This window comes from Tachysurus fulvidraco, chromosome 12 (assembly GCF_022655615.1).
Source record: "Tachysurus fulvidraco isolate hzauxx_2018 chromosome 12, HZAU_PFXX_2.0, whole genome shotgun sequence".
NCBI lineage: Eukaryota > Metazoa > Chordata > Actinopteri > Siluriformes > Bagridae > Tachysurus > Tachysurus fulvidraco.
In genome coordinates this window covers 23,818,946-23,841,244 of record NC_062529.1, presented here as the reverse complement: position 1 = coordinate 23,841,244, position 22,299 = coordinate 23,818,946, and the positions used below count along the sequence as shown (strand labels likewise).

Sequence of the window (22,299 nt, the reverse complement as noted above, 5' to 3'; positions counted from 1 at the left end):
CTAAACCTGTATTAAGGACTGTAAGAAGATGGACTAAGGAAGCAGAGCAGGATCTACAAGCCTGTTTTGCTCTCACGGATTGGACTGTTTTTGAAGCTGCTGCCTCCGACCTGGACGAGCTCACAGAGACTGTAACATCATGCATCAGTTTTTGTGAGGATTTGTGTATTCCTACCAGAACTCAGTTAACCTACAACAATAACAAGCCATGGTTCACTGCGAAACTCAGCCAGATCTGCCAGGCCAAAGTGGATGCTCACAGAACTGGGGATAGATTCTTGTACAAACAGGCCAAATACACACTGGAAAAGGAGATCAGAGTGGCAAAGAGGAATTATTCCGAAAAATTACGGATTCAATTTTCCTCCAATGACTCTGCTTCAGTGTGGAAAGGTCTGAAAGCCATCACCAACTACACGACACCATCCCCCAGCACTGTGGTGACTTAACAACTGGCAGATGAGCTGAATGACACACACACACACACACACACACACACACACACACACACACACACACACACACACACACACAAACCTTTTGAAACAGTCAAATGTTTGCTCACATTAAAGATGGGGTGCACGATGTTTGAAAGCCAATGTTTACATTAGAAATCACCAACACAAACACGCCCCTAACCCAAATGGGTGTCACCCCTGTTTTGATAGGTGGTTGTCCTAGGGCAGCTGGCCGAGGAGATATTTTTATCAATAAATGAACTCAATGAGTAATACTATGGTAATAAATGTTAAAATGTGTTTTTGTTTTTGTAGTACTGTGTGTTGTACCATGAAAGGTTTAGCTTTGTTTCACACGTATCCTGTAGGCTAGGATATATCAGACTGATTGTGTTTTCTGCATCTTCTGAAACCAATAAACATAAACAATGTTCATTTATCCTGAGCTAATTGTATGCTAAAATAGTCAACCAGCCCTTTAACAATGATCTTGCACAGAAAACAGTTTCCAGGAATCTTTTCTGCTGGGTCCTGAAAGAACAAAAAAACAAAAACAAACAAAAAACAAGAAATGTCAGAAAAACATAAAAATATGTACGTTTCAGTTCATGGATCAGGGTCCTATGGTTAGTTTAATTATGGACATTTTATAGACACAAATTTAATTAGTTAATTCTTGAAATGTTTGATGTTGACATTTAGAATTTTTCTGTTGAGGAATTAAAAAGTGAAATTTGAAAGATTAAAAAAAATCGTGAATAAAAAAAACCATACTCTTGTATGGTATTTGTAAAAAAAAAAAAAAATCTTTATAAGAAATTTAAAATAATATTAAGCAGGTCAGACCGCCACTTCTTCAACCCTGTAATTGATGTAATTTACAACCTGTGGTCCAGGATCCATGATTTTCATGATTTTGTGACAGAACTCACATGATCAACGTTCGTATGAAATAAATCCATACTGAATGCGTCAGAGGAATTTATATGTAAATTCAGTGCAAAATCTAATCATCTGAGGTACAATGCAAATAATCCACTGTCCATTTTCTACATTGCATAAAATTTACAATGAGAAAAAACAACTGACATTAACAGACCATGTTAATGTCATCGTCTCGGACTGCAGACGGTTCTCATGTCGAAGGCTTTCACACTTTAGAATAACCGTAAATGCAAATAAATGTATTATGTTATTATTGCATCAGAATCAACACTTTATCAAAATAAATCTTAAATCTTGTGGCCGCCGATTTTTTATTTTCCTAAAACGTCCAGAAATATAGGTACAAATGAATTTTATACATATATGAACACAGACCTCAGTGTCAGATCTCTAAACAATCCAACGTTGGAAAAAATGGGAAAAAAAGAGTTTGTATGGTTTTATGTTAATTGGAGGGACTAAATAAATGTATAGAATAAAGAAAAACAAGTCGTAATTATAAACTATAAATTGTTAAACGTATGACAATTTGTTTTATAATAAAGTCCAAATTGCATATATGAGGCGATTACAATGTATGTTTACAGACAAAGATCCTATGATCGATAGAGGTTTGAATATGATCAGTCTTTATTCATTCATTCATTTTCTACCTCTTATCCGAACTTCACGGGTCACAGGGAGCCTGTGCCTATCTCAGGCGTCATTGGGCATCAAGGCAGGATACACCCTGGACGGAGTGCCAACCCATCGCAGGACACACACACTCTCATTCACTCACACACTCACATACTACGGACAATATTCCAGAGATACCAATCAACCTACCTGTCAGAACCCGGACGGAGGTGGAGTGGAGACAGACCCGTACGCAGGATAGCTTCAAATGAAAGGGGTTTAATACAGAAGGAAGACAAACATAATCCACACCACACGGGGAACTAACATTATTATTAATGAAGCAGCGCTGCCTATGGCAACGCAGCTCACATATATACAGAAATATGGCCATAAGTCTGCACGGATCCATGACGGATCTGCGCTCATCCCTGACAGAACCCCCCCCTTAAGGCGCGGCTTCCAAAGCGCCAAAATCCGGCAAGGTCCGGGGGAGCGGGGGGGGCAAGGTCCACGGCGAGGCCAGTGGGGGGGAGCAAGGACCAAGGTGAGGTAGGCGAGGGGAGCCAAGGCACACGGCGAGGCAGGTGGGGGGAGCAGGGCACACGGCAGCGCAGCCAGAGAGGGCAGAGCGACGTCCACAGCCGAGCTGAAGGGCCGAGGCGACGTCCGCATCCGAGCTGAAGGGCCGAGCGAAGTCCACAGCCAAGCTGAAAGGCTGAGCGACGTCCACCGCCGAGCTGAAAGGCCGAGTGATGTCCACCGCCGAGCTGAAGGGCTGAGCAGCATCCCCCAACGCAGCGCCACCAAACCCGTGCCTCGGGGAGCTTAGGAATAGGGCGGGAGGGCAGGAAAGAGCCCCCGCCTCGGGCCTGCAGCACCCCCCGCAGAAATAGTGAAGCAACTATAGCTCGTCCTTCACCGGAGAGATGCGGGGCGATGCCGCAGGGCACCAAAAAAAAAAAGGGACCCCACTAGCATGGTTACACCCTCCGTAAAAGTAGTGAGGCGACGTCCTCCTCGGTTGACCCGGAAACGGAGCGGCGTCCCTCACCGGAGAAATGCGGAGCGATGTCACTGGAAGAACTGGCGGAGCAGTCCAGGGGGGAAGGGGAAAAAAAGGCCGGTCGGAGCTGGAAGCTATCTTGCTGGGTCTGCTAGGTTGATGAGGTGGCTTCATTCTGTCAGTGCCCGGACGGAGGTGGAATGGAGACAGACCCGAACGCAGGCTAGCTTCAAATGAAAGGGGTTTAATACAGAAGGAAGACAAACATAATCCACACCACACGGGGAACTAACATTATTATTAATGAAGCCGCGCTGCCTATGGCAATGCGGCTCACATATATAGGGAAAGGGACAATCACACACAATGGCGAACAGGTGTGATGACTGGGAGGAGTAGACGAAGGTGGGGCAATCACGTGACACAAACAAACACAAACGCACATGGCCATAAGTCTGCACGGATCCATGACGGATCTGCGCTGATCCCTGACACTACCATGAATGTCTTTGGACCGGGGAGGAAACTGCAGAAAAGGAAACGTAAAATTGGAGTGAAAACAATGCTTTAATTCAGAGCATCATCCAGGGAACACCAGAACACCAGACTGACAGTGAAGCATGGTGGCGGTAGCATTATGCTTTGGGGTTGTTTCTCTTCAACTAGTCCAGGGGCACTTTTCAAAATAAATTGGAAATAGCACAAAACCTTCTGCCCTTTTTTCCCCCAAAAAAATCTTTGAATGGTCCAGTTAGGGCACAGACCTCAATCCCATCAAAAACCTATGGAATGAGCAAAAACGAGGAAGATCCCTAATAATTTGAAGAATCTTGAACTTTTTTTGCAGAGAAGAGAGTGAGATAAAATTCCAGATGTCTTGAAAAGTCTAGATGTGTGAATTTAATAAAAACTTATTGACAACGACTTGATGCTGCATTAAAGGCAAAAGGTGCTTTCACAAATTTGGGAGGTGTTTAGACTTGTGGTATTGTATTGAATTAAATTTTTATTTATTTCTTTTTGTTGCAATATTGCATTAAACATGTACCAAGTCTGACATTTATGTTACTCTTATTTCTGTCTTTATATCCAATGTATATCATCACTTACATCAATCACTTCTAATAATACTTTATTCATATAGTAATAAATTAATTCCACTCAACTACAAACTGTTCTAAAAGGAAATTAATTACAATGACATTATTTCTTGTCCAGTGTCACATAAATGAGGATAATGTTTATTTCTGTGTCTTGTTCCTCTCAAAGTTTCTTCCTCATATCATCTCAGGGAGTTTTTTTCTTGCCACCGTCACTTCAGATCATTAGGGATAGTTACTATAGTTAATTCTGTTACTATTCTTATCTAATCCTGCTTTGAGGCAATGTGAATTGTTAAAAGTGCCATAAAAAAAATATGCAGAAAAATGCAGGATGAAGTTGAGAGACAAATTGAGTCATTTGAGAAATAAAAATGTATTTAAGTAGCTTGAGTAGCTTTTGCTCTGATAGATCCAAGCAATAAATTGGTAAATGCAACTTAGTAAAATATAACCTTCCACTTCAGATTGAAGTGTTACAATAATGTTTTAATAAAATTGTTTTTTACACAGCAAATTACACAGCAAAATTTTACAAAACCTTCAATCATTTTTTAAATCCAAATTCCAATAATGATTAGTATTTATTCATAACAGAAATTGGGAATATATATTTATAACATTTTGGTCACTTTCATAGTATTTGATTAGGAGATCAGGCTGTCAAGGGGTTTGGACATTTAAAAAAGTACACAAAATAACCACAAACAATGAAACTATCTAGTTTTCATGTCTTTAGCACATTTTGAGATCTCTGCAGACTTTGAGTGGTTGAATGTGAGCACCGATGGCCCTAACCAGTTTTTCACGCAGTTTAGTTTGTACAAAGGTGAACTACAGAGAACAGAAAAATATAATCAGATACTATAGTCTAGACCATAAAAATATGAAAACACTTCAAATGGATTATACGATGTGAGGCTATTAAGTTTAAATTGCTATTCTATATTTGTAATGATGCAAAAAATCTGTAAGGTTAATAGCTGACGTGTATTCACACCTTTGAGAGTTCATTTCCAATCATTTTGTAGACGTAGTCAACGTTTTTTTTGCACGCATCACATAAAGCCTCTGCGTCGTCTGCTTTCTGTGAGAGCGAGAGAGAAGACACACAAAAGAGCAAAATATTGTTTAGAAATCTGACAAGCTGTTTTTACCTACCTGCCGATTGCGCTCGTACGATTTAAGTTCGAGGCCTCTGACGGCGAAGGGACAATCCTCACACTGCACAGCTCCTGGAGAGGAAATACAACATTTGTAGAAAATACACCTCAAAAGCAGTCACTTGTAGAGATTGTTAAGGGATTTGACAGAAAAATTATGTTAACTGAAATGTATAAAAAATATTATGTAACTTAAATCATACAGAAAATGGACAAATGATTTTTCTATCAATTTCAGCACTGAAATTGTTGTATTTTTTCCCCTTCAACTAATGATTTGAAACCTTTTTCCACCACATCATTTATAACAAAAAACACTCTAAACACTCCTCTTTTTCAAACAAACATCAAATTGGAATTAAAATTAAAATTTTATTTGTCACACACACAATCATACACGGTACGATATGTAGTGAAATGCTTTCTAAGACTGTCCTTGACTTAAAAATAGCCAAGAATAAAAAAATAAATGAACAAAAATATGGCACAAGTAGATACAATATAAAGAAGAAAATATTTCAAATTCTATAGAAAATATAGAATCAGAAAATAAAATATAGAATCAGATCAGATGTAGTGTTGAGTGTTAATGTGTGTAATATAATATTATATCTGCATTTTAACAATTGTATTGTTATATTATGTATTATGTAATGTTGTGTAGTGTAATTATAATCTATTGATTATATTATGTATTATGTAATTGTATTAAAGTGCCGATATAATATTATATTTTGTCGTTTTTTCACTTGACACTTACCTACAAATAGAAGCAAAACTCCAAGCTGGAAAACAGTCAACATTTTCTTTCTGTCTCGAAGCAGGTTGAGTCTGTTTTTGTTCATTTAGGGGGCTTTTATTGTCAAACTCAAACTCCTTTATGCGTCAACGTTAAACTTTCACACTAGAAATTTTAAATTCATTTACACCCACAAGTGTGTATGAACCTTGTGGAAAAAAACTCGTTATTGCCACAAATGCTGAGTTTTAGTAAATGTACTGATGACTGTTGCACTGTTTATCGTGCTACAGTCAACTCAAATTCTGGCTCCTTTCACATGCTGAGAAAAAAAAAATTTGCTCTGCAATTTTTATAAGATAAGATATACCTTTATTCATCCCACAATGGGGAAATTTCTCAATTTATCAGTGCAATTTTATGCAAAATGCGGGTTTCCAAAAATATTGGCACTCTTCAAATTATTTTATTTTTACCATACACTCTGTAGAGTCTAACAGTAAATTTAATAAGTAATAGACTGTGTAAGTAATAAACTGTGTAAAAAGTCTTGTCATTCTTTTTATTAAACTTGGTATTGTGTAACTAAAATACCTTTTATTTCTCTTAAACACACATTTACATTTCAGTTAAATAGTTTAATTACTACCTTGTATTACCTTGTAATACCTTGTATTGTTGTTCAACACTGATGTGACAAAATGAATGAGTCAGATCATTTGACTCATCTCGACTCTTTTGACACCTAAATGCCCCAAAACCTTTTTTTGTATTTTATAATTTTTTTTTTTAATTTATGGCAGAAATTGTTTCACAAAACCTTACTGGTGTTCGACAACATTTTGGCTGCCTTACGCAAGGAAAGCATGATTTTCATGTTTTTTTAACTCAATGGAAAAAGTACGCATAATGCCAGTCTTGAATCAAATCAGTTCATGTATGTGTGCATTCTATACAAACAATGAATGCAGTCACTAATAAATAAATATTCACAAGACAAAGGCCAAATCAATAAATGTTATTTTTATTTAGTATTGATATTGCATTAATATTTTGTTTGTGCTATCAACTCTGGACCTCTGGTAATAAAAATAGTGACATTTCACTGCTTTTGGTTGCCGCCATTATAGATAAACGTGCGGAGGACATGCAGTGATTCGTGCGGACATGCAGTGACCCTCTAGGAGCAGTGATTCGCCAAACCTCCCTTATTGCAGTCGCACGCATTTCTTATGATTTTATTTTGTAGTAAGGAGTAACGAAGATGCTTATTGGAAATATAACGGAGTAAAAGTATACATTTTATCTAGGAACTGTAGTGGAGTAAAAGTGAAAGTTGATATAAATAGTGAAGTAAAGTACAGATACGTGAAATTTTTACTTAAGTACGGTAACAAAGTATTTTTACTTCGTTACATTACAACACTGCGCGGAATCCTCTGTTTTGTTCTAGTCATGTCGGCTGTTGTCTTCTGATGTTGTCTTACTGTATGTCTGGTCTGGCATTGTCTGCGTCTTTATTTCATGTTTTTAGTTATTAAACAAGTTTATTTTTATGCTATCCTGCATTTGGGTCTGTTTTATCCCTGCGTCAATGACAGAAGGATTCCGCCACTCCTAAGACCCAGCAGGATAGCGTCAGCCTGGACCGGCTCTGTGGGAGCGTTTATTTTTTTGTTGTTTTTTTCCAGAATGTTTTTTATTTGCCCTGGACATTTGTTTGTTTTGTGTGGGTGACATTGGTCCACATTTTTCCATTGGTCCTTCTGCTCAGCTGTGGATGTTGCTAGGCCCTTCTGCTTGGCTGTGGACGTCGTTAGGTCCTTCTGCTCGGTTGTGGACGTCACTCCTCCTTCCTGGACCTCGTCGGGACTGTTATTAAGACGGATTGGTGAGTTGGGAACCGCGCCTCAAGGGGGGGTACTGTCAGGACTCAGCCAGGACTTTGTCCATGTGCATCTTTATGTTTTGTGTCACATATCTGCTCCGCCCTTGTCTCTTCTTCCCCGCCTCTGCACACCTGTTCCTCATGTGTTAATTGTTGTCAGTATTTAGTCGAGCCATGTTGCCTTAAGCAGTGTGGAATCCTCTGTTGTGTTCTAGTCATGTCTGCTTCAAGTTTTTTGTCAACAGTACGCTTAAATGATTCAGAGATGGGGGACTCGACTTGACTCAAGTCAGACTTAAGTCGCAAATTTCAGACTTGAGACTTGCTTGACAAATATTAAAAAAAGACTCGACTTCACTTTGACTTGACATTCATGACTTGAGACTTACTTACTTGTGACTTGCACATGTGTGACTTACTCCTATCTTAGAGCTCTAGAGATTGAAGTGGTGGAGCTCCAGGGTTTGGTGGTGTTCACAGGAATTCGAGGCCACATTGAGGCTCTCAAAAGAAACAAAAAATGCGTTGGATGAGTTGTTGGGCACAACAGTACAGGGGGCGCTGGTCCGCTCTTGCTTATAAAGTGTCACAGAGATGGATGCTCCATGCAAGTTCTTTTTTGGTCTGGAAAAAAATAATGGACAGAAAATATTTATACATGCTTTACGAACAGAGTCAGGGGAGCTTGTAACTGATCCTACTTGAATTTGCAAGCAGACAGTCAGCATTTATTCAAAGCTGTACAAAAGTGAGCTCAGAGATGTGCAAGAGGTTGAAGAAGTTTTTTTCAAAGCTTTTCCTAGGCTAGCCGAGGGGTAAATCTTTCAGTATTACAGAATTGTACAAACGTGCGCATTGTTGAGGGGCGTTGCTCAGCACAATACCATCTTCATCAGTTCCATCCGCCAACGCGGAGGATTCTGTAGAAGAGACCACAGCTATTGGAGACAACAGGCTCTGTCACATTTTCTGTAATCGAGTCTGCTTTATTTCTTTCATGATATTCCATTAACATGTTAACATGACACAAACGAGATTGGTATTTTCGGTCAGGAGTATGTATAATATAGTTGAGTCATTCTACGAAACGGGTGCCATTTGAGTCCGCAATATTTGATGCGATGCATAAGGCACAAAAATGTCCCAAAATGCACTTACAAAGCTTAAAGTTATTTATTGAAGTGTTCTTGTTAACATGATATATAATAAAAACACTATTCTTAAAGAATAACATACTATTTTTAATAATTTTGCATTAGTACAGTACAAAGCCATTTTCACATGTCCATGTTGACCAACATGACATTTGCATCTAAAATATCACCAAATAAGTTATGTATTTTTAAAACAAGATATTATTGTCAGAATTATATGTGTCCCTTTTCACATAAGACATATTTTATTAAAAACAAACCTTATTTTTTTGTATTATTATTATTTTTTTTTGTTTGTGGCCAAACAAGAGCTCCGATGGGCTGAAACCGAGATTTTCTTGTACAGTCTCGTGAACGGCAAATAAAATTAACGAAATTCCCTCATCCCAATCTTTGCTGAATCGAAACAATACTTTCTCAGCATAGACGAGAGTTTGGTGAAACCATTCCAGTGTGCCCTGGCTTTCGGGAGGGTACGCACTAGAAACGTTGTGAGAAATGGCAAGAAATTTCAACACCTGGGAAAACAACTTGGACAGAAAATAAGTACCCTGATCGGTTTGTACGATTTTTGGTAGGCCAAACGTAGAAAAGAAATTTATTAAAGCTCTAATTACAACAGGCACAGTAATTTTGCGCAGTGGAACTGCTCCACGGAAACGGGTAGAAACGCAGATTATGGTCAGCAAAAATTGATTTCCTGATTTTGTTTTAGGCAACGGGGGCACGCAATCAACAATAACATGTTCAAAGGGCTCCCCAATAGCAGGAATGGGTGAGAGTGGATCAGGTGGACCAGGCAAGCCGGGAATACTTCAGGGTATATGTTAGACAGTCTCATCATTCCCACAAAGCACATCAGGCTTATCCAAAACCTTTAAAACAGGCATTACTTTACCCCCTGCCAGGTCATTACCTAAGATAAAGGTGATGCCGTTAACGGGAAGTGAATGCTGTACACCGACTCTCCCAAATCCATTAACTAGCTCACTTTCAATATGTACCCAGTATAATGGTACATTAATTATTTCCATTTCTACACCCTGCACTAGCACGCTGGAACCGCAAAATGTCTCACCTGATAAAGGCAGCACGTCTGCAAAAACAAACGACTGTGCAGCACCATTATCTCTAAGCATCTGGATTGGTTTTTGATCCTCAGGTTTGCCCGTTAATTAAGTTAACCCAGCAAGAATGGTTTATAACTAGAATCAGAAACTTCACACATAGCTTCGGACTTAAATGAATCCGCTACAGTGTTCACAAAACCAACAACTTTCAGCTGCTGTTTGCGTTTCAGCACGATGCAGTTGACAATTACATGTCCCTGTTTATGACAGTAAAAACATTCTCTTACGTCTTTAGGATGCGGGGAATTAGTTTTAGGACGTGGGAAATTAGAGTTAGGGACTGTGACTTGGCAGATTAGGTCTTTTCAGATCGTGCCGAAGAAAATACATTTTTGTGAGTTAACACAAACTCATCCACCAACACTGCAGCTTGAGAGAGGGAGGTTTCCTTATGATTGTTCAGATAAACCACCACACGCTCCGGCAGGCAATTTTAAAATTCCTCCAACAAAATTATTTCCCACAGTGAATTGAAATCATTAAGTTTGCTAGCGACACACCACTTGTCAAAATTAATTCACTTCTCTCTAGCAAACTCCACAAAAGTCAAATTAGACATTTTCCTATAGTTTCAAAATTTTTGTCTATATGCTTCAGTAGAGTAGACTTCCTGAGCTTTTCCAATCAAAACGTTACTGTACCGAGACGAAACAACTGTAGGCCAATGGAGAGAAAGCGCAATGCGTTCAAACGCATTGAAATAAGAGTCCACCTCTGTCTCCCTGAAGTGAAGCACTAAAGCAATATGCTTGCTCACATCAAAGGTAGCCGAGGACGATCCGACCACCGGGGAAACATTTAGATGTGGTGCGGGAGTTTGTTGCGCATCTGAGCTGGTGGGAATCTTCAACGCGTCCAGCTCAAGCTGCCGCAACCTTATTTGCTTCTCAGCCTCTATATCCAGTCTGCGTATTTCTAATCGCATATTACACTCAGCCTGACGCACTTGGGTTTTTCTTGGCTTCTAGTTGTACCTTCAGTTGCGCATCTCCTCTAGACCCAGATGAGACGGGAGAGAACAGATCAAAGAGTGGTAATCTGGCTTTGACGTCGGACTCCTCCTCGGCCTCAGGTGCAGCCCATTCCTCCCTGTGGTTCTGCTCATCCCCAGAAATAGGCTGTGCACCAGCACCAAGAGAACTCATCTCCCCATTGGCCTCCTCAGCAACAGCATCCCCAGGTAGGAGCAAAACTTTTAACTCATTCAAACCTTGTAATACTACATGCTTCATTAGGTGTTCTAGGGTGGGACCGTTAATAAATGTCTGTAAGTCAAACAAAGCCATGTCGCGATTATTAATTCCCACACACAAACCACAGCACTAACGATAGTCAAAGTTGCTGATGAAAACACAACCACGTTGCTGATGAAAACACACACCAAAAATATTAAATACGGGATAAAACGATCCCGGACGAGCCCCCAAATGTGTTACGATCCCAGAAGGTGTTTAGGGGTATGGATGGGATGCAACAACATGAAATGATAAGGTTGGATTTTCTTTGGTGTGTATGTGACAATCAACAAACAGGACAACAAAATAGAGGCCAAAAATCTGTGTGTATTAATATACAAGTAGTTGTGACAAATGAAAGAACAGCTAATATTTACAATATTTACAATACTTTCAAAAACCAGGTAACAAAAGTCACAAAGTGCGAAATGGACACAAGCTGTGCCAAAACAAATAAATAAGTAAAACAAAACCACTCCACCTTGAAATTAACCCTCTATCTTAAACTATAAAGGAAAAGTAATGAGACAGATCTTCACCGTCGAACAATCCTTTGTTAGAAGACAGATGGACTTCCAAGGACACCTGCGTTCAAGGTAAGACCAACTCTGATAGTTGATCTTGTGTTTTCAATACTAACCTTTGCAAACTAGGACACATTGTGGAAGGTTTCCTATGCAATCTGAAAACATGTGTCCCTAAGGGGCATGTACGTCAGTATTAATTACAGCCAGAGGTCTCTGGTCCCCTTCTGGGAGTTTTGGAAAAAGGACGCTAAAGCAGAGTTTCATCGACTGGTAAAAGGCAAGGATTTTTGTTGATTTTGTTGAAAACTTGTCTTCCTCTTGATCACTCAGTCTGTGCTGAAATATCTGATCATCTCATCTGCAACATTGTGCTGTCATTTGGATTCCTCAATTCACTATATTATTAATTATTATTAATATTGTAATTCTCTCTATCTCTCTCTCTCTCACACACACACAAACATAAAAACCTTTTGAACCAGTCAAAGGTTTGCTCACATTAAAGGTGCATTAGGTTTGGTCCCCTAGTGGTTAAATAGCTGAAGTACAACAACCCGAACATTTTCTTATTTAAAGGTGGGGTGCACAATGTTTGAAAGCCAATGTTGACATTTGAAATCACCAAAACAAACACGCCCCTAACCCAATTGGGTGTCACCCCTGTATTGATAGCTCCACCCCACACATACATACATAACCCAGGCAACTATTATGGCGGAACCTGCTGGGGCAGCTGGCAGAGGGGATATTTTTTATCAATAAATGAACTGAGTAATATTATGGTAATACAAATGTGCTTTTGCAGTTCTGTGTGTTGTGCTGTGAAAGGTTTAGCTCCGTTTCATACAGAAGACGTTCAGTTCAATTTTCCAGAGCTGGAAAGCTGATCCTATATTAACAAGGGTCCTGCTTCTTGCCGTATCGCAAGCCTTTTTTCGCTTGTTTTTATCTGCCATGTCAAGTGCTTTCTGCTATTGTCACACATGCACACTGAACAAAAACGTTTGTTTTGTTTGTCGGCCAGACTCAGTTTTCTGAAGCATTTTTCAAACATTGTGCACCCCACCTTTAATCTGAAAAAATGGCTTGTAATTTCATACATTTAGCATGTAAATTCTGTAGGTGTAGGCTAGGATATATCAGACTGATTGTGTTTTCTGCGTCTTCCGAAACCAATAAACATCAACAATGTTCATTTATCCTGAGCTAATTGTATGCTAAAATAGTCAATCAGCCCTTTAACAATGATCTTGCACAGAAAAGAGGTTCAAGGAATCTTTTCTGCTGGGTCCTGAAAGAAAAGAAGCACAAATAAACCAAAAACAAAGAAAAAACGTCAGAAATGTCAGAAAATATGTACGTTTCAGTTCAGGGATCAGGATTCTATGGTTAGTTTAGTTATGGACACTTTATAGACACAAATTTAACTACTTAATTCTTGAAATGTTTGGTGTTGACATTTAGAATTTTCCTGTTTTAAGAAATTAAAAAGTGAAATTTGAACAATTAAAAAATAGATAATTAAATTAAAAATAAGGAATTTTTATAGATGTATTTTAACAACTGTTGTATGGTATTTGTAAAAAAAATAATCTTTATAAGAAATTAAAAATATTATTAAGCAGGTCAGACCGTCCTTCTTCAACCCTGTAAATGATGTAATTTACAACCTGTGGTCCAGGATCCATGAATTCAACATTTATACATTTAGAAATTCAACACCTATGTCAACTCAGGAATAGACAACTCTACTTCTATTAAAAAAAAAATAAAAATACAAAATGTTAAACAAAATGCTCATGAAATAAATCAATACTGAACGTGTCAGAGGAATTTATTACATGTAAATTCAGTGCGAAATCTGATCATCTGAGGTACAATGCAAACAATCCACTGTTTGCATTTTCTACATCGCATACAATTTACAATGAGAAAAAACAATTGTGTGTTGTTTCTGAGTTCAGACCGTGTTAATGTCACCGTCTCGGACTACAGACGGTTCTCATGTTGAAGGCTTTCACACTTTAGAATAAATGCGAATAAATGTATGGTTATGTTATTAGTGCATCAGTATCAACACTTTATCACGATAAATCTTAAATCTTGTGACTGCCAATTTTTTATTTTCCTAAAACTGCCAGAAATATAGGTACAAATGAACTTTATACATATATGAACACAACCCTCAGTGTCAGAGCTCTAAACAATCCAACGTTGGAAAAAATGGGAAAAAAAGAGTTTGTATGTTTTTACTTTAATTGGAGGAACTAAATAAATGTATGGAATAAAGAAAAACAATATATATAGCATATACAGCATATACAGTATGAGATGATTACGATTTATGTTTACAGACAAATATCATATGATCGGTAGAGGTTTAAATATGATCAGTCTTAAAATTTAAATGTATTAAAATTGAGATTTATATATTTAAAAAAATCACTTTTTCATTAAATTAAATGTAAAAGGCATAAAGTAAATGTAAAATGGGAGTGAAAACGATGCTTTAATACAGGGAACACCAGGGATCAGTGAAGCATGGTGGTGTCAGGGATCAGCGCAATCTTTTGCCCATGTGCGTTTGTTGTTGTTTTTGTCACATGATTGCCCCGCCTTTATCTGCTCCTCCCGGTCATCACATCTGTTTCCGGGTCAACCGAGGAGGCCGTCGCCTCACTACATTTGCGGAGGATGTCACCATCCTAGTGGGGTCCCTTTTTTATTTTTTTTTTGGTGCCCTGTGGCATCGCCCCGCATCTCTCCGGTGAAGGACGCTGCTCCGTTTCCGGTTTCTCCGAGGAGGACGTCGCTTCACTTCTTCTGCGGGGGGTGCTGCAGGCCCGAGGCGGGGGCTCTTTCCCACCCTCCCGCTCTTTTTCCCAGCTTGTTGAAGCGAGGGTTTGGCCGTGGTGCATTGGGGGATGCTGCTCGGCCCTTCAGCTCGGCGGTGGACGTCGCTGGCCCTTCAGCTTGGCTGTGGACTTCGCTCGGCCCTTCAGCTCGAATGCAGACGTCGCCTTGGCCCTTCAGCTCGGCTGTGGCCGTGGTCCTTGCTCCCCCCACTGGCCTCGCTGTCGTCCTTGCTCCCCTCACCTGCCAATCGCCGTGGACCTCGCCCAACCCCCGGCTTGCCGGGTTTGGTGCTTTTGGTGCTTCGGGAGCCATGCCTTAAGGGGGGGTTCTGTCAGGGATCAGCGCAGATCTGTCAGGGATCAGCGCGGACTTTTGCCCATGTGCGTTTGTTGTTGTTTTTGTCACGTGATTGCCCCGCCTTCGTCTGCTCCTCCCGGTCATCACACCTGTTCCCCATTGTGTGTGATTGTCCCTTTCGGTATATATGTGAGCCGCATTGCCATAGGCAGCACGGATTCATTAATGATGTAGTTACGTGTTGTAATTAGTCTCGTTAGTTCCCTGTTTAGAGTGGATTATGTTTGTCTTCCTTATGTATTAAACCCCTTTCATTTGAAGCTATCCTGCGAACGGGTCTGTCTCCATTCCTTCCGTATCCGGGGTCTGACAGGTGGTGGTAGAATTATGCTTTGGGGCTTTTTCTCTTCATCTGGTATAGGGGCACTTTTCAAAATGAATGGGAAATAGCTCTAAATACAAGATATTTTTGCACAAAACCTTTTGCCCTCTTTTTTCCAACAAAAAGTCCTGGAATGGTCCAGTCAGAGCCCAGACATCAGTCTCATTGAAAACCTATGGAATGACCTAAAACGAGGGAGATCCCCTAGTAATTTGAAGGATCTTGAACTTTTTCTGCAAAGAAGAGTGGGATAAAATTCCAGATGTCATGAAAAGTCTAGATGTGTGAAATTTATAAAGACTTATTGACAAAGCCTTTGATTGATTGATTGGAATCTCTTTGATTGGCAGGTTGATTGGAATCTCTGGAAAATTGTCAGTAGTGAATGAGAGTGTGTGTACCCTGTGATGGGTCCAGGGTGTATCCTGCCTTGATGACCGATGACAACGGGAGATAGACCTGGGCTCCCTATGACCCGAGAAGTCGGATAAGTGGTAGAAAATGAATGAATGAATGAATGAATTACTTCTGTCATTACTTACATCAATCACTTCTAATAATACTTTATTCATATAGTAATAAATTACTTCCAGTCGACTACAAACTATTGTCGAAAGGACATTATTTACATTAACTATTATTATTTCCTGTCCGGTGTCACATAAATGAGGATAACGTTCACTTCTGTGTCTGGTTAGTCTCAAAGTTTCTTCTGCATATCATCTCAGGGAGTTTTTTCTTGCCACCATCACCTCAGACTTGATCATTAGGGATAGTTGTTAAAGATAAATAATAATTTCATTTGAACCTTAAAATTTTAAAGATTTTAAAGATTTATTCTGTTACTATTCTTATCTAAAGCTGACAATATATAGACAATATGAATTGTTAAAAGTGCTATACAAATAAATTAAATAGAATTAGTAGAAATGTAGGATGAAGTTGAGACAAATTGAGTCATTTGAGAAATAAAAATTTATTTAAGTAGCTTGAGTAGCTTTTGCTCTGATAGATCCATGCAATAAATCAGTAAATGCAACTTAGTAAAAGATAATCAACTTCAGATTGAAGTGTTACAACAATGTTTTAATAAAATACACAGTTTTTTTTTACTGAATACAAAATTTTACAAAATCTCAAAATAATTTTCAATCATTTTAAAATCCAAATTCATGTAATAATTATTACTTATTCAAAACAGAAATACAGACTTGGGAATGTATATTAATAACATTTTTTTAGTCACTTTCATAGCAGCTGATTAGGAGATTAGGCTGTGAAAGGTTTTGGACATTAAAAAAGTACACAGAATAACCACAAAGGATGAAACTATATAGTTTCCATGTCTTTAGCACATGGAAACTATATAGTTTCCATTTCTTTAGCACATTTTGAGACCTCTGCAGACTTGGGGGTTTCTTGTAATTAAAGATGATCCTAACCAGGTGTTTACACATATTGGCAAAATATGTATTTTTGCACTACAGAGAAAAGAAAAATATAATCAGATATTGTAGTCTAGAATATAAAAATATGAAAACACATCAAATGGATTATACGATGTGAGGCTATTACGTTTAAATTGATATTCTATATTTGTAATGATGCAAAAAATCCGTAAGGTTAATAGCTGACGTGTATTCACACCTTTGAGAGACCATTTCCAATCATTTTTTAGACGTAGTCAACGTTTTTTTTGCACGCATCACATAAAGCCTCTGCGTCGTCTGCTTTCTATGTGAGCAAGAGAGAAGACACACATAAGAGTAAAATATTGTTAAGAAATCTAACAATCCGATTAGCGAGCTGTTTTTACCTACCTGAAGATTGCACTCGTACGATTTAACCTCGAGGCCTCTGACGCCGAAGGGCCGATCCTCACAGTGCACAACTCCTGGAGAAGAAATACAACATTTGTAGAAAATACACCTCGAAAGCAGTCACTTTGTTAAGGGATTTGAGAGGAAAATGATTTTAACTGAAATGTATAAAAAATATAATGTAACTTAAATCATACAGAAAAAGCACAAATGATTTTATGATCAATTTCAGTAATGAAATTGTTGTATTTTTTCCCCTTCAATAATGATTCGAAACCTTATTTTTCACTGTGACAAAACTTTCACCACTCATCATGTAGATTCACTTCTTTTTCAAACAAATATCAAATTGGAATTTAAATTAAAATTTTGTCACACACAATCATACACAGTACAATATGTAGTGAGATGCTTTCTATGACTGTCCATGATTTAAAAATAGAAAAGGATAAAAAGTAAAATAAATGAACAAAAATAAGGCACAATTAGATACAATATAAAGAAGAAATAAATTTATATTATTTATTATGTAATTGTATAGTGCAGATATAATATTATGTTGTTTTTTCACTTGACACTTACCTACAAATAGAAGCAAAACCCCAACTGGAAAACAGTCGACATTTTCTTTCTGTCTCAAAGCAGGTTGAGTCTGTTTTTGTTCATTTAGGGGGCTTTTATTGTCAAACTCAAACTCCTTTATGCGTCAACGTTAAACTTTCACAGTTGAAATTCATTTACACCCACAAGTGTGTATGAATCTTGTGGTAAAATGTTGCTGAGCTTTAATAAATGTACTAATGACTGTTGCACTGTGTATCATGCTAAACTCAACTCAAAATTTGGCACCTTTCACATGCTAATTCTAACAGTAGAATAAACTGTGTAAAAAGTTGTAGAATCTCACCCTGTTATTCTTGATATTCTTGATATTCATTGAGGATGGCTGCTGGATCGTTCTGTGGCGAAGTCCCCTGTAATGAGTCATCATAAGGCTGATGATCCATTTGCAGCTTTTTAGTAATCGTAAAAAAAAACAGGCACGGTCAGGGCAGCAAACACAACAACATAGTGCAGGCAGAAAATCCTGGCTGTGTACTTAGCCCCGGTGCGGGAATTGTAGGAACTGCAGTCCGGAAGTGTCTAGTACTCCGGAGATGCTTCTCTGTGTTGATGCGAGGGAAGCGAGGCAGGTGCTCCAGCCATGACAGCTATCGGGAAGCTGTGTGCTCTGTTTTAACTTCTATTGATGAACTGCTATTTGCATCAGAGATCAAATGAAAAACCTTTTAAGTTTGCATGTTTTTAATTAACTTTTTAACTAGTATTCGGTGTGATGTTTATGTTTTTTGTTTTATTTTCCCCTATAAAGTAACAAATGTGTCTGTCTATTTATTCATTTATTTTGCTTTCCCAAGTGCAAAATGTTACTAGAATGAACTAAGAATAAGTTTAAATAAACGATTATCAATGCCAATTTGCCAGTTTATTTTTCCATAAAACTTGTCTTCCTCTTGATCACCCAGTCTGTGCTGCAGTATCTGATCATCTCATCTGCTCATCTGCAACATTCTGCTGTCATTTGGATTCCTCAATGCAAATAAAGCCTACAGTGAACTATTGTAATTCTCTCTCTCTCTCTCTCTCTCTCTCTCTCTCACACACACACACACACACACACACACACACACACACACAAACCTTTTGAACCACTCAAATGTCTGCTCATATTAAAGGTGCATTAGGTTTGGTCCCCTAGTGTTTAAATAGGTGAAGTACAACCACCCGAACATTTTCTTATTTAAAGGTGGGATGCACAATGTTTGATAGCCAATGTTGACATTTGAAATCACCAAAACAAACATGCCCCTAACCCAAATGGGTGTTACCCCTGATTTGATAGCTCCGCCCCACACATACATACGTAACCCAGGCAACTATTATAGCGGAACCCGCTGGGGTTCCGCTATGTTTCAATCGCTTACTTCTAATCGCTTACTTCTAATGTCAGACATGTGCACTAGACACCAGAGATCAGTGAAGCATGGTGTTATGCTTTGGGGTTGTTTCTCTTCAACTGGTCCAGGGGCACTTTTCAAAATAAATGGGAAATAGCTCTAAATACAAGATATTTTGGCACAAAACCTTCTGCCCTCTTTTCCCATCAAAAAGTCCTGCAACAGTCCAGTCAGAGCCCAGACATCAGTCTCATTGCAAAAACTATGGAATGACATAAAATGAAGGAGATCCCCTAGCAATTTGAAGGATCTTGAACTTTTTTTGCAAAGAAGAGTGAGATAAAATTCCAGATGTCATGAAAAGTCTAGATGTGTGAAATTAATAAAGACTTATTGACAAAGAGTTGATGCTGCATTAAAGACAAATGGTGCTTTCACAAATTTGGGAGGTGTTTAGACTTGTGGTATTGAATTTAAAATAATTAAATATTTATTTCTGTTTGTTGCAATATTGCATTAAAGATGTACTAAGTCTGACATTTATGTTACTCTTATTTCTGTCTTTATATCCAATGTATATCATCACTTACATCAATCACTTCTAACAATACTTTATGCATACAGTAATATATTAATTCCACTCAACTACAAACTATTGTAGAAAGGACATTAATTACATTGACATTATTTCCTGTCCTGTGTCACATAAATGAGGGTTCACTTCTGTGTCTTGTTCCTCTCAAAGTTTCTTTCTCATATCATCTCAGGGAGTTTTTTTCTTGCCACCGTCACCTCAGACCTGATCATTAGGGATAGTTTTTTATAGTTGATAAATAATAATTTTATTTAAACCTTAAAATTTTAAAGATTTTAAAGGATGAAGTTGAGAGACAAATTGAGTCATTTGAGAAATAAAATTTATTTAAGTAGCTTGAGTAGCTTTTGCTCTGATAGATCCAAGCAATAAATCAGATTGAAGTGTTACAACAATGTTTTAATAAAATGCACAGGTTTTATTATTTTTTTACTAAATACAAAATAATCAAAATAATTTTCAATATTTTTTTAAAATCCAAATTCCAGTAATGATTAGTATTTATTTTTAACAGAAATACAGAGTTGGGAATATATATTAATAACATTTTTTGGTCACTTCCATAGCAGTTGATTAGGAGACCAGGCTGTCAAAGAGTTTGGACATAAAAGTACACAGAATGATGAAACTAAGGATGAAACTATCTAGTTTTCATATATTATGCACAGGTGGAGAAGTTTGCAGACTAGGCGGGGATTCTTGGCAGACATGATGATCCTAACCAGCTTTTCTCTGTATTTATGAACCAGTGACTTGCAACTTCTTTTAAATTTCAGTTTATCACACACTTTGTTAAGAGCTGCACGGATGTTGTTCTACAGAGAAAAGAAAAATATAATCAGATACTGTAGTCAAGACTATAAAAATATGAGAACACTTAAAATGGATTATACAATGTGAGGCTATCACGTTTAAATTGTTCTATATTTGTAATGATGCCAAAAAATCGCAATGTTAATAGCTGACGTGTATTCAGACCTTTGAGAGTTGATTTCCAATCAGTTTGAAGACTTTATTCACGATTTTTGTGCACACATGACATACAATCTGTGCCTTGTCTGCTTTCTGTGTGAGTGAGAGAGAAGACACACATATGAGCAAAATATTGTTTAGAAATCTGACAATCCGATTAGCGAGCTGTTTTTATCTACCTGCAGATTGCGCTCGTACGATTTAACCTCGAGGCCTCTGATGCCGAAGGGCCGATCCTCACACTGCACAGCTCCTGGAGAGGAAATACAACATTTGTAGAAAATACACCTCGAAAGCAGTCACTTGTAGAGATTGTTAAGGGATTTGAGAGGAAAATTATGTTAACTGAAATGTATAAAAAATATTATGTAACAAATCATACAGAAAAAGGAAAAATGATTTTATGATCAATTTCAGCACTAAAATTGTTGTATTTTTTTCCCCTTCAATAATGATTCAAAACCTTTTTTCACCACTCATCATTTAGAACAAAAAAGAAAGTAAAATAAATGAACAAAAATAAGCCACAAGTAGACACAACATAAAGAAGAAATAACTATTTTAAATTCTATATAAAATATAGAATCAGAAAATAGAAAAATTATCAAATCAGATGTAGTGCTGAGTGTTGTGCAGTGATGTGTGATATATGTGTGTAATATAATATTATATATGCACTTTAACAATTGTATTGTTCTATTATGTGTTATGTAATTATAATATATTAATTCTATTATGTATTATGTAATTGTATTAAAGTGCCGATATAATATTATATTTTGTCATTTTTTCACTTGACACTTACCTACAAATAGAAGCAAAACTCCAAGCTGGAAAACAGTCGACATTTTCTTTCTGTCTCGAAGCAGGTTGAGTCTGTTTTTGTTCATTTAGGGGGCTTTTATTGTCTCAAACTCCTTTATGCGTCAACATGTGTAAACTGTCACACTAGAAACTTGAAATTCATTTACACCCACAAGTGTGTATGAACTTTGTGGAAAAAAACTCGTTATTGCCAAAAATGCTGAGTTTTAATAAATGTACTGATGACTGTTGCACTGTTTATCGTGCTACAGTCAACTCAAATTCTGGCTCCTTTCACATGCTGTGAGAAAAAAATTTTGCTCTGCAATTTTTATAAGATAAGATATACCTTTATTCATCCCACAATGGGGAAATTTCTCAATTTATCAGTGCAATTTTATGCGAAATGCGGGTTTCCAAAAATATTGGCACTCTTCAAATTATTTTATTTTTACCACACACTCTGTAGAGTCTAACAGTAGAATAAACTGTGTAAAAAGTCTTGCCATTCTTTTTATTACACTTGGTATTGTGTAACTAAAAATACCTTTTATTTCTCTTAAACACACATTTACAATTCAGTTAAATAGTTGAATTACTACCTTGTATTAATTTTGTATTGTAGTTCAACACTGATGTGACAAAATGAATG

General features: G+C 37.7%; 1 protein-coding gene across 3 annotated transcripts; it reads right to left on the bottom strand.

The window, feature by feature from the left end:
- Positions 1 to 4,422: 4,422 nt before the first annotated feature.
- Positions 4,423 to 21,821, bottom strand: LOC113661178 (prosaposin-like). 3 transcript variants are annotated; one of them, XM_047821877.1, is made up of 4 exons: positions 21,649 to 21,821; positions 21,023 to 21,096; positions 5,128 to 5,214; positions 4,423 to 4,961 (listed from the first exon to the last, which is right to left on the bottom strand). In XM_047821877.1, exons 1-4 carry the CDS (start codon positions 21,731 to 21,733, stop codon positions 4,863 to 4,865), a joined length of 345 nt encoding a protein of 114 aa, XP_047677833.1. In that variant the 5' UTR covers positions 21,734 to 21,821; the 3' UTR covers positions 4,423 to 4,862. The 3 variants fall into 3 exon arrangements, 2 of the variants coding, with proteins under 2 accessions (XP_047677833.1, XP_047677832.1); XR_007144588.1 differs by lacking the exons at positions 4,423 to 4,961; positions 5,128 to 5,214 and adding exons at positions 20,177 to 20,686; positions 20,850 to 20,936 and having other exon boundaries at positions 21,653 to 21,720; XM_047821876.1 differs by lacking the exons at positions 4,423 to 4,961; positions 5,128 to 5,214 and adding exons at positions 20,177 to 20,686; positions 20,850 to 20,936 and having other exon boundaries at positions 21,649 to 21,785.
- Positions 21,822 to 22,299: the final 478 nt, after the last annotated feature.

Bases quoted from the DNA above. Each gene is read 5' to 3' on its own strand.
- LOC113661178 (XM_047821876.1), bottom strand. From the start codon at position 21,733: ATGAACAAAAACAGACTCAACCTGCTTCGAGACAGAAAGAAAATGTCG. The intron at 20,937-21,022 runs GTAGATAAAAAC...TCACTCACACAG, and splicing joins CGTACGAGCGCAATCTGCAG to AAAGCAGACAAGGCACAGAT. The intron at 20,687-20,849 runs GTCTGAATACAC...TTTTCTCTGTAG, and splicing joins TTGGAAATCAACTCTCAAAG to AACAACATCCGTGCAGCTCT.